Source organism: Globicephala melas, chromosome 17 (genome assembly GCF_963455315.2).
Source record: "Globicephala melas chromosome 17, mGloMel1.2, whole genome shotgun sequence".
NCBI classification, from domain to species: Eukaryota; Metazoa; Chordata; class Mammalia; order Artiodactyla; family Delphinidae; genus Globicephala; species Globicephala melas.
Window position 1 is genome coordinate 73,437,026 of NC_083330.1, and position 12,649 is coordinate 73,449,674.

At 50.1% G+C, this 12,649-nt stretch overlaps 1 protein-coding gene across 5 annotated transcripts in view; it reads left to right on the forward strand.

Annotated features, from left to right (window-relative positions):
- KHDRBS3 (KH RNA binding domain containing, signal transduction associated 3) overlaps positions 1–12,649 on the forward strand; it is a 179,220-nt gene that overhangs the window by 9,367 nt on the left and 157,204 nt on the right. The window contains exon 1 of one of the 5 annotated variants that reach the window (XM_060286944.1): positions 4,137–4,155. The exons of 1 other annotated variant lie outside the window; for it this stretch is intronic. Coding sequence is in view for 2 of the 4 variants with exons in the window: in XM_030875879.3 (XP_030731739.1) it covers positions 5,463–5,550 (88 nt within the window). In the remaining 2 variants the exon portion in view is untranslated. Of the gene's footprint in view, positions 1–4,136; positions 4,156–5,343; positions 5,551–6,406; positions 6,553–12,649 lie in introns of those variants that run through there. 3 more of the 5 variants (XR_004043493.3, XM_030875879.3, XM_060286943.2) reach the window with 3 other exon arrangements.

Here is a 12,649-nt window from a genome sequence, read left to right on the forward strand (position 1 = left end):
AGAGAAAGGCTGAGCACAGAGAAACGTCCCTCCTTTAAGCCTTCCTTATTCTCTTGCTCTGTCTCCTATTCTATGTGTCTTCTGCTTTCTCTTTTTTCTTTTTGTTCTCTTCATCTTCTTTTTCTCCCTTTTCCCCTCTCCTTTCCCCTTTTTCTTTACCTCCTATCTTTTTCACTCTCTTTCACCTAAGATCATACTTCTCTGTCCCCTTTGCTGGAAACGAATTAAAATCCTATGTGAGGTTCCCTTTTGGTGGAGACCAGGTTCAACACGGGGGTTGTCAATCTGGTTCAACACTAACTTTGGGGGGCATGTGCTTTCACACTTAGCCACTAGGGGGGGCCTGCGCAATATCTGTGGTTTTATTAGCTCCTGCAAGAAAGTACCAGGATGGCTCCCTTCCTGGAGAAAGAAGAAAGTGGCTGGACTCTAGCCGCTAGAGGAACTGGATTTTCCATCCACCAACTAGCAAGAGAAGGAAACAGGCTTGTAGGGAACATGGACACAGAGACAGGATAGGACTCTTCAGGTATGTGAGTGACTGGGCTGAAAGGTTTGATCCCATTCATCCTTAGACATGGCTGGAGGGTGTGTGTGTGTGTGTGTGTGTGTCTGTGTGTCCAATTCTCCACTGAATACTTTTGGGTCACTTAAATGTTCTGAGCAACTGTTTCTTCATCTCTAAAAACTGGTGACTTGTGAGCTAGCAGACCTCTGTGGTTCCTTCTAGGTGTATTTCTATATCTTGAATGCAGGAGGTTATGGAAAGTTGGTTGAATAAAGTAGGAGAGAGCCACCAACAGACTAGCCAGTCCTCGGTGAAGGCGTTCCCGATTTATGGATGGACTTTGAACTTTGCAAAGGCTCCCAACTTTGAAGAGTTTCTCTGTGCCCTACTGCACGTGTGCTAAGCCTTTTCAGTCATTCTCAAGGTTTGAAAAAGCATTTCCTGCTGTAGCTGACTGGAACCGGGATCACAGTGAACATTTGTGGCGCCTTTCTCCCTGACACATGAATGACTGATTTCTAGGTAAGGCTGTGCCATGTTCTGGTGCTTGTCTTACACGACAAACTCATTTATCTCTGGTCGCTGGGAAGCGGTGCTGTTGGGGGACTGCATTTCAGGAGAAGTGGACTTGAACGAGTGTTGAGTACTGGCTGTGAACTGACCGCCCGGCTGGGCGCTGGGGCTGTGGAGGTGAGCAGGCTCCGAGGACAGCGTGGTGGCAAGAGCGGTCCACAGGTGCGCAGAAACTGATGTGTTAAGTGTGAACAGGAGCCCTTGACTGCTTAAATGCTGGCGGAGCGCAGAGGAGTGAGGCCCAAAACGCTTTAAATGCCATCAGTGCATATGACAAGCTTAATGCTTCAGTTGAAACCTCACAGAATCCTGGGAGGTTGGTATTTCCTCTCCCTGTGCTCAGAGACATCAAGTAGTTGGCTCAAGGTCACACAGCGAGTAAGCAGGAGAACCGGGGGCCAAATCGAGATCCCTCAGGCCAGTCAGATTTGGACACCATCACCCATGGCCCTGCCGGGTCTCGTGGTAACTGGGATAGGATTCACCTTTTTTAAACAAAAGGAATAGGAAGCTTGTAGTGTGAGCAGCAATTCAGTACAAACGTGACAGTGACCTCACAGACTCTCTTCATGTTTGTTATCCTCTGATGACATGGAGTTTCTTTGGCTGTGTCTGACCCACTGCTGTTAGTGTCACAGAGGCCGGGGAAGTGTTGGCCATCTTTCTCCAGAGGTGGGCGTGGTGGTGGAGAGGGTGACAGGCGGGGACTCTGGCACACGCTGCCATGTGGTGGCTGGCTGGAGATGGAGGGACTTGCTGTGGGAGCAGTGCAGTGCCTGAGATGGCCTAGTGTCACCTGGCGAGGTTGATTTGGGAAGTGCCCCTCTGTCTCTGACGCCGAGAGGTTGTCTCCTGACTTGTGGATGTGAGGAGAAAGGGCAGCTGGAGTTTCTTACTGCAGCTTTGGGCCTACGGTCCAGGGCAGACACAAACCATGCAGATGGAGTAAGTGGCCCAGTGCCTCTGGCTTGAAGCGGCTTTGGAGAAGCCTGTTTTGTGCACGGCTAGTCCTTTGTACCCAGAGTGGTGCGTGCACCAAGCCTGTGCCCAGCGAGTCCTGGTGTGCGCCTGGAGAGATCTCTGTCTGGCCCGGCAGTCATTAGACCTGACTTGGAGCATTACCTATAGTTGCTTGAAGAAAATCCACGACCTTTCCCAAGACCTGATTTTCTCATCTTCAAAGGGATCAGAGGGTTAGTGCCTGCAGGATGGCCATCTCAGGAAGACCAGCAGAGTCTGGTCAGTAAGGCGTGGAGGTGCCCCACAGCCAACAGCTTGGCCAGGTTGGTGGCTGGGGATCATTTCATGAGCATGTCACAAAGACATTTGTCTCCCTTCTCCCTGGAGAGCCCCACGTGGATACTTGCGGTGCTGGGCACCTGCCCTCTTGGAAGGTTCTGTGAGAAGGAGGGGCCGAAGCAGAAGATTCAGTGCTTTGCTGTCAGCTTCCCAGTGTACAGCCCTCCTCCCCAGCTGCTGGCGAGACATGTCTGCCAACTATTTGGATGTGGGAGGGGTGGGGTGTCCCAGACTGCTACCTGGGAGGGCAGGACAGGGAGGGCAGGCAGAGGAGGCTTTGGAGTCCCATGGGCCTGGCATCCCTTGCTGACAGTGGTGGCACTTAAGCAAGGTATTAAACTGCTCTAAGCCTCGGTTTCCTCATTTGTAAGTGCTGATAAACAGTATCTTCCCTACAGGGTGTTGAGAGAACTGAAAGTAGTGGGTACAAAGCCCCTGGCCTCCCACCTAGCACATAGTAAATGCTTAATAAAAACAGCAACTACTCCAGGGCTGGACTGTCACTGGGGCAGAAGGCTGGAATGGAAAGGAGGGTCTTAGACAAAGTGGTGAGGGGAGCAGCTGAGCATCTGGTCCCCTTTACGGATCCCAGACTCTCTCCTTCTTCCTTCCTCCCTCGAAAAGTGGCTGCCAGGGAATCACACCCTAGAATGTAAATCCTGTGTTGTAAGGCATGGAAGCCAAAGGTCTGTGCATTCCACTCTAGTGTTAAAGGAGAAAACATTTCTCCTCAGACCCTTCCAACTGCCCTCCAGGACTGCCGGCGTAAGTTGGGTTTTGGAGAGGTGGGCTCCGAAGCTCAGACAGGTTATTTGACTGAGGGTGCACAGTGGGTCCTGGAAGATCTGGGACTGCAGAGTGTCTGCCCAGCTACACTCTGGGCTCCTGGTCCGAAACAGAGATGTGTGGTCCCAGGTCCTTCATTCAGTCTGCTGGGGCGATGCAAGTGCCCCCAGGAGCTAAAGCTGGTTCAGAAAACCCAGAGAGCAGCCATGCATAGGGGAAAAACTCAACGAAGAACGACGAAGCACTTTCTATGTGCTGGAGACTGGGGATTTCACTGAGAGTTGATACGCTTAATCCTCACAATTCTCTTAGAAAATAGGTTCTATTATCATTTCCACTTTACAGATGAGGAAATCAAGAGGTGAAGTAACTTGCCCAAGATAACACAGCTAGTGAGCAGCTAAGCCATGATTCTAAATGCAGGCTGTCTGGGCCCAGAGGCCACACATTTAACTGTCGCACCTGACTGGCTCTTGCAAGTTTAGCCCAAAGAAAGACGTGAAGAAGATTCTTACCGGGGACTCTGAAATGGCACCGCACCTGAAGCCAGGCCTGTCTAGGGGTGGAGCTTAAGAATGAGGGAAATCCGGCTGGGACTTAGGGGCAGCTTAGAGGTCCTTGATTTCCACTCCCAGCATCTTTGGGTGTAGAGCTGCCTCTGTTTATATCAGGAGTACAGGAGGTTGCCTGGGGGGCTGGGAGGAAGATTCACTCCCGGAGGAGTGTCACTCCCGGAGGAGTGGCATGCCCATGGCTTATTCCTTCATCAGATATTTCTGGTGCCTCTCCATCTGTCCTAGTGCACTAAGCGCTGGGAACTTTCCCCATAAAACAAAACTCTAGCCCTGTCCCTGAGATGCTCGTGGTCTGATGGAAACAGAGTTACAGCTCTCTGTGAGCGAGGCTTGATCAGCGCTGGTGGGACACAGAACAGTAACCAGCTTTGCTGGGGAAGTCCGGGAAGGCTGTCCAGGGACAGTGACATTGAGGTCAGGACTTGAAGTGGGGATTTGGTGAGGCAAAGGCAGGACAGATGCGGAGTCTTTGGCCTGCTGGGGGACACTGACTCTACATGGGAAATCTGAAAACGGCCTGATGGAGGATTTATCGGGGATGGGGGTCGGGGCGTGTATGGACGGAGAACATCAGTACCCACGTGTGTCCAGGGGACGGGCCTGGGGCGCAGCTCCCTCCTCCGCATCCGGGCACAGTAGGTTTCTGCGCGAAGAGAATGACAACCCGGCGGCAAATTGGGATGACAAGGCCGACCTGAAGGGCACGCGCTTTTATGTAATCGACCTCGGTACCGAGGGTCTCGGGGGTCGGCGCTGAGCGCGGGAGGCGCCGAGGGAGGACGGCGTGCCCACGTTATTTCCTAGCACATAGGAGGGGACAGCAACGCGAGATAAGTTAGGGAGCTTAAAGAGCAGGGCGGCTCGCCCCTTTGCCTTTCCCCAGAGCCCGCTGCGCCGAGCGCGGGCGCTGCTCGGCGTCCTCTCTCCCCGCCCGGCCCCTGACCCGACCCGGGGGCCGAGCGCGCAGCCCTCCTCCCGGAATCCCTCGCTGGGTGACCTTGGGCGAGCCGCTTCACCTCTCTGGGCCTCAGTTTCCCGGTCTTTGCGTCTGGCCACGCGGTAGCCGAGCCGTGGGGCTCCCCGCGCGTCCCGCGGGCCGTGGGAGAGCGCGGGGCGAGCGGGAGGCGCCGGGACGCCCCTCCCCGGCCCGTCCGCGCCGCCGGGAGCGGCCCCCGCTGGCGGCGCGCCGCGGCGGGCGGCGGGGCGCGGGCGCAACGCGCAGGCGCGGCGGGCGGGGCCGCGGAAGGCGGGGCGGGGCGCTCGGCGGGGCAGCTCGGAGAACGCTGGGCGGCGCGCGGCGTGCGGGTGGCGGCTGAGCTCGGCGCTGGCGCTGGCGCCGGCTGGCGGGGTTCGCCCGGGACTGCCTCAGGCTCGCAGAGTGTGCCGCCGGCCCGGCAGGAGGGCCCGCCTGACCGCGCCGGCCCGTGGCGGGAGCTCGGGGACCGCGTCCGGGAGGCAGTGGCCGCCAGCGCGGGGCAGTCGGCGGCCACCCCCTGGGGACCGGAGCTGCGCGGCCGCTTCCCGCCTCGCGGCGCCGCCGTCGCCGCCGGCGCCGCCGCCGCCGCCGCCAGGCCGACCGCCCGGCTTGGCTCCGCCGCGCCCCGGCCGCGGCGTCCGGCCCGGGTTCCGCGCCGCTAGGGCGCGGGCGGGGTCGGGGGTTGCGTGGCCGGCGCTGCTCGCCCGCCTCGAGTCCGCGTCCCGGGCCCTGGCGGCCGGCGAGCATGGAGGAGAAGTACCTGCCGGAGCTGATGGCGGAGAAGGACTCCCTGGACCCCTCCTTCACGCACGCCCTGCGGCTGGTGAACCAAGGTAGGGGCGCGCGCCGGCCCGCGGCCGTTGGAGACCCGGGAGCGGCGGGCCAGGGGGCCGGGGACCGGGAGGGTTGGGACCGGCGGGCAAGGCGGGAGCGTGGGGCTGGCTGGCCGTCGCCCTTGGGGCGACTGGAGGGGACCCAGGTCGCAACCTGGGGGCGTTCGGGTAGGGACCTGGGAGCGTACCGGACACCTGGGGAGCGCCGAGGTGTGTGTGCACGTTGGGGAGACTCGGGAAGGAAGGAGGCTGAGGCGTTTGGCTAGGACTTGAAGGAAACCTTTGGGGCCTCGAGGTACCCAAGGGAAACTTATGAGTGGGGGACGGCGAACATCTGGGGGCTTCGTCAGGGCGGGGTTGAATGATCTCATTGGAGGGAGAGAGTGGGGCGGGGGACTCGGGGAACTAGTGCGTTTGGCTTGTCTGGAGGGAAGGAACTGGAGCAAGCTGGAGGGAAATGGAAGGATTTGAGGGGATCGAATGCAGAAGAGGTGAAGGGAGCAGGTGCTTGGATTGTTGGTGAAGTTTGAGGACCTTTGGAGGAGGTTTGGGGTCAGACCTCAAGCACTTTGGAGGAACAGGGCCAGCGGTCCCAGTGGCAGAGATCCGTCTCCTGTCGCATCCCCTCTTTGTCCCGGGTCCAGGCTCTAACCGCCCTCCCTGGGGGTGGGCAGCTCATGCCAAGCCTTGCAGGCTGGCCCTCGAGGGCCATTAGGGGAGAAGAGGCCCACACCGGAGCCCGCTTCTTGGCTTGCCTGTCCTCTCTTTGGGAGGCTCTGGCTGGGCCGCCCTCCTTGGGGGCTGGCTGGGGATTCGGAACGCCGGCCGCGGAGCCTCTGATGCCTGTGCCATCTTAGCACTACTCCGGCCAGCTCAGGGTGTGAGCAGCCCTGGGGAATGCAGGCCACGGGGTGCAGGGGGTACAGGAGGCGTGCGGGCCCAGGACAGTGTTCCCAGGCTTGTTCCTCCTCAGGCTTCCTGAGTAATCTTCTGGGATGGACGGTAAATTAAGCCTGCCTTCCCGGGACCAGCCCTTTATTCCTCCTGGATCTGGAATACGTGTCTCAGAGAAAGCTGGGTTTGGGAGCCGCTGGTCTGCTGTTTCTCTGGGTGATGGCAGAAACATTATCTGGTCAGATCTGTTACCTTTTGCCTGAATCACTCACTGTGCCTTGACAGTCTGTGCTTCCTGACTTAGGTGGGTCTGCTGGTCTTAGTGCTGGCCCTGGCTCTTTTATTGTTGGAAGTGAAAGATGAGGCAGACATATTCTGCTTGTGTATAGATATCTGTATTTTAAAACAGCGACCTCCGGTATTTGCATGTTGCAACCAGTTCTTCCGAGTAGGGTGTGCGTGTTGTTGACTGAGGGTGGTGGTGGAGAGACTCACTGTCTCCAGGAATTTCAGCTTGATATTTAATTTGTTGAACAGAGATTGGTTCACAGAGCTTCCCCATTTTATTTTAATTGTAGGCTTATTTTTATTTCTTTAATAACATGGGCTTGTGAAGAAGTAATGGGCACGCATTAAAGTAAGAGAATTTTAAGTTTTATTGCCGTGCTCTTCCGAACAGCCCTACAGTTAGGTTTGTACTCCTTGCTCTTTGTGATTTACATATATCTTTTGTTGCCTGCTGGGCTGTCATCTCTTTGAAAGATTTTTCTTTGTACATTGTGTGAGATCACTGGCGTTAGAAATATTCTGGATTGTAGAATGAGTGCACTTTTCTTAATAAAGAAGCTGAATCAAAGTTACGTTGTACTCAATTAAGGAAGCAGTTTAACAAAAGTGTAGTAAGTTATTTTATTTTAAAAGTCAGAATTATTTTTCTGTGCCAGGTTGCTGCAGTACATTCATTCTCATACATTCAAAGTTCTTTTGGTTTCTGAGTTTGTACCTGTGGTAACTGCCTCCAGTTATTTGAAACAGATCTTGGACAGTGTTGCCATTTAGTGTTTTTTTTAAGACCTTAAACCGGATTACCTTACTTTTCCATCAAAAATGTAGTTCTTGTAAGAAGTACGCTTCTCACACCGAACAGTTATGTGGAGGAAGAAAGAGATACTGCTCAGGTGCTCTTATTACTGTTAATTTAGATTATTTCAGACTAAAATGTTTCCCCCTTAAATCACAGGCTGGTGTCTGGAATGCAGAACCCTGTCATTTAAAATATTAATTACGCTCTGTTACGTAACTTCAGAATTACAAGTGCATTGCTAAAACAGTGTCTTAAATCTGAATTGGCTATTAGGAAATTGATTTTAAATCTGATGATCATCTTGTGAGTGGCTGTTGAGAGCATTTTTATTCTTTTTTACCTGTATTTTTGACTGTTTGCATCTAAAGGAGGCACCTGGTTTTTCAGATGTTATTCTGAATCTCGATACTGGAATCCAGGTCCGGACACTAACTTGTTCAGTGCTGATGAGTCAGCAGTGCACACCTCTGTTTTATTATGGAGTGACATGTAATAGATAGACATGATGGTTAACACCTCCAAATGCTAACAGTACCTTTGTGTGCAGAGTGTTCTAAAGTTTCTGAGGCTCTTTCAGGCACATGCTGTCTACTTGTGTTCTCACACTTGCACGCTGGTGAGGCAGCCTTTGATGTCTCCATTTTTCAGGGGAGGGAGCTGGGGACCTCAGCTATGGGAGCTCGTAGGTAACTGAGATAGGTTAATCTGAACTCAGGTGTTTGGTCTCATAAGGCCCTTGTTCTCCCTACTTATGCCTTCCTCAAAAGATGGCTCTGAAACACTTCGCACATGCTAATTTACCTGCAGAAATCGATATAACTAATATGCTTGTTTCCTGTCGACTCCTGTCGGCTTCCTGTTGATTTTGTTAAAAAGTTTGTTTCTGTGCTTGTCTAGTGATCTTCTTTGAAGAAACAAACATTCACGGTAGATTTATGCTACAGGATTTTAGTGCTCAGGTCAAGGGGCATTTTTGAATTAAAGCTCTCTGGAGACCAATATATGATTTCAGTAATCAACACACTATGATAATGAAACAGTTGATAAATGAGGTTTGGTCATTCTTTTAAAAAATTCAGCATTTTTCAACTTCCTAGCTGAGTTACTTTTTTCCTAATAATGCTTAAGTAAGAACTTGAGCTGGGATCACATCAAGATGTGTGCTTCTCTGCTAACATAGGCTGGCTTTTACACTTTCCAGGCTTGTGTTTTGTAGTGGACATTAGTTCCTGACTTTTATTTCTGTTTTCTCAGGATAACTGATTTTCCTTCCCCCCACCCGTCGAATATCGAATGCTTTTGTTTCTTTGCCAATAGTAATGGGTAATGTTTACTTGATGTTAAACCGAATCAAATAAAATAGACTTTTTTTAATCGCCTCTCTGCCTCCCCCCAAACATCACTGCCTATAGAGTGAGTTGACATTGCAGTTTCTTGCCAAGGAGGTTAATTGGAGATGAAAGTAGCATTGCATGTTTAATATTATATTTGCTGGTAGGGGGTGTGCTGCCTCTTACTAAAAAACATCTTCAGAAATGTCTTACGCTTATAATTTAATCCAGTTCTCTGGTATTGCTTTGGATGTTTTTCAATCCAAGCCAACTAACCATTAAATAAGATTACATAACCCTGTATTTTTAATTATCTGATATAATATATGGATTGGTGGCTGGTTCACTGCCAAGTTATATTTAGCGGTTGGTTACAAGAGGAAGTGGAGCAAAGGATTCCAGATTATGGTGGTCTATTCATGTCGAGATAAATAAGTGTTTTTCGTATTACATAAATGTCTCTAATAATAGGACTCTTAACATTACTCAGGATATGTGTGAGGGGTAAACATGTATAAAGGAAGGATCATTATTTTGCCTTAAGTGCATCTCTTTGTTCAACAAAACTCAATGGCTTAAGAGTTTCATTTTGGGGGATCCTTTTTGTAAATGTTTTTGATTGCTTGCGTGTTGTCAGGCATTTAAAGTAAGAGAGAAGAATGAGAACGAAAATTACAGAGTTATATTTAGCTGTGGTGCCTTCACGCCACAGTGTGAGATTCTCTGCTTCATCCAGAGAAAGATGTGGTTACTTACGTTTTTCATAGTTTTTCTTAGGGTTATCAGGTTTTGTTTTTTGTAAGAAAATGGATGCATGACTCACATTTTTAGATAAACCATTTCTGAATTTTTTATGGTGTGTTATGATTGAAAGGGATCCAGTGACTGTCAGTTACCGTGTTTTGGTATCTGGACGTTAGTAGCAGGTTTATTGAGAACCTGCCACGCAGGGCATTTGTGCTGGTCCTGAAGGTGGAGAGGGAAAAAGAGTCTCTGCTCTTGAGGAACGTCGGCTCTCTCTGCATTAGACTGAGAGTGAGTTTTAAGTTTATAGATGCCCCCTCCTTTCCTAAGGAATGTCTTATTAGCTTTCAGCTATTCTTTTGAAATATTTAGTGACAGGCAGTTTAGATTTAACTCCCAGTCTAGGAACATTTTCGAGGTGCTTCTCCGTGCCCGGTTAGGTCTATAATCTCAATCCTGGGCACGGCCCAGAAATGTAGAGGCTATTAGCCTAATATTTCACTTGTAGAAACCAAGACTCCAACAATAAAGTTGAGTCACCCAGAGTGACATACTTATAAAATGTCCAAGTGGAGGTTCAGGCTTTGTTCTTCTCCAAGCCCATTGTTCTTTACCGTATCACACTGAGCCTTGGACGTATAAAGGGTCAAGCTCTGATGGTACAGTTAGTAATGACAGAAGGGGGATTCATACCCTGGCCTCTTAGGCGCAGTTTGTTCTTTTCTCCCTGGCCTGTGCCGGAATTGAAATATGGGTTATGTAGCGTCTGTTGTTATACTTTATCCTTCCGATTTCTGCTGTAGGTATCTCCTCTGACCACTTACCTCCCCCCCAAGTGGGTTAGAGTGCCTGTTTTCTGGTCCCGAAGCAGCCGCTGCCTAAGTCTCTGATGGGGTCACAGTCATCACTGTACTGATTGGATCTCTTTGTCTTCCCTGGGAGAGTGTGGGGTGCTTGGGAGGCAGGGCTTGGTCTTACACGTCTTTGTGTCTTCAGCACCTCATATAATTCTTGGTACATATCCCTGGCAAACTCTAGTCTTCGTTTCAGTGTTGAGTTTTAATTCTCATAACGGTAGAAGAGTTAGAAAGTATATTTGGAGTTTGGCAGTCATTAAAGGCTTGACTCTTTGCCACTTCAGAGCCCCTGAGTCGTGGGTAGGAGGAGGTCACCAGCAGCTCTGCAGACAGAAATGAAGGGAAGTTCTAAGTGAAATGCAGCGTTAAACAAGCAGAAGAACATCCCAGGGCTCTGTGCCCGTGGTGGAACAGTAGGGGTCCTTCTCAGGAGCTAATGAGAAGATGTTATCAGATCTGCTTTGAATCAGATGCTTATTTACTTTTATTCTTTCTCGAGGAACTTGTTAGCCAGTGCACTGTAATACAATTAGCTCTCCTTCCCTAAACTCCTAATGAGATTTCTTATGGCAGGATTGAACCAGAAATTTGGAGGCCCTCCTCACTTGCCGAATAAGCCTTCTTACCTGAAGGAGTTAATCTTCAATCTCAGATGCCAGATAGACCCCCAAAGCCCAAGGAGCAATTGGGGTCACAGATGCAATGCCAGCAGCAACTTGGACGTCACAAGACCCTTTGCTTGTTGTCATGGCTCCCCCTGAGTGGAGATGGAATGGTTTTCATGTTTCATCAGAAAATAGAAGTAGCGTGTTCCTTAGCTTTGGAATAATGATTATAATGAGGGCCTCTGTGCCAGGTGCTTCCTGTGCATCATCTCTCATCCCCACGAGGTCTTGCAAGGTAGGTGGTTTTATCCCCTGCCCACTTCGTTTATTTTTTCCAGTGAGGCATCTGAGGCTCAAAAGGGTGAAGTAACTTGCCCAGTCTAGGTATGCAGCTTTAAGTAGTCAGGCTGAACTTTTAAATCAAGTCTGCAGTGTTTTGATAGGATACTTTAAGAGGCAGAGGGGTGGAACCCAACATTGTTGTTTGTTTTTAAATAGGAGTTTCATTGTAGTAAGAAGCCAGTTTGGAATTTCCATTTGTGATGATGAATTTTTAAAAGAGATTCCTGTAAATGTGTTTTACCAAAAAAGGCAAGCTCCTTTTTTTTCTGTGTTCTCCGGCAGTACTTTTCAGTGTTCAGTAAGCATTCAAGGTAAGCATTTTTAATTATGTATGTTTCAGTAGTCAGGGAGGAAATGGAAAACTTCCTGTATTGAAATTAATCAAGTGTCTCTTGATAAAGTTCAGTGTCTCTTGAGGGAATCTCTCAGGGACACAGGGCTCTTTGTGTTGGTATTTTAATACTCTATCACAGACACAATTGGTATGATATCAGGGATTTATAGTCAGTTTATGGTATGTTTAAAAATTCTCCATCTTCTAAAAATAGGTCCATAAAAGGAAAAAAGAAGTGCTAGAACATACAAGAACATATTCCTGCAGATAATGGTTTTGGCCTTCTGAAGGGGAGTGGGGTTTGAATATACTTGATTGCAATTGTTAATAATCATAGTTACTGTTAATCAAGAACCTTTTCTGGATTAGATGCTTTATGTACATTATTTCATTTAATTCTTCTAACAGTTGTCTTAAAAGAGTAAATCATTTTACCTTATAGGTGAGAAAACTGAGGGCAGGAAGGTTAAATAATTTGCCTAAGGTCAGACAGCTAACAAGTGGTAAGCCGGGATTCAGATCTGTATCTGCCCACCTCCAGGGCGCTGTACCGCAAGCTTACCTGCGAGCTCCAGGCAGAGGTGGGAACTTTCTTCGTGGCTGGGTTTTCATGTTGACTCCCCTGGGAAGATCTCTGTCATGCAGCTCTTAAAATGCACTGCCCGGCATCGGACTGGTCATCCGTGAGCAGAGCCGACTGCACAGAGGGGCAGACAGTGGTGCGACCACGTGGGGTACGAGCTGTGTGACCATGGGCAGCGCGGAATGTCTGGTGGATGCGTTTCGATGGGGAGCGGCGTTACTTCACAGGGAAGAGCTTCTAAAAGGGCCGTGGGATTATGGGAGGCGACAACTTTCTAGTCTGTAACCCTGTGCCAGTTACTTAACTTCTCGGAGCCTCAGCTTCT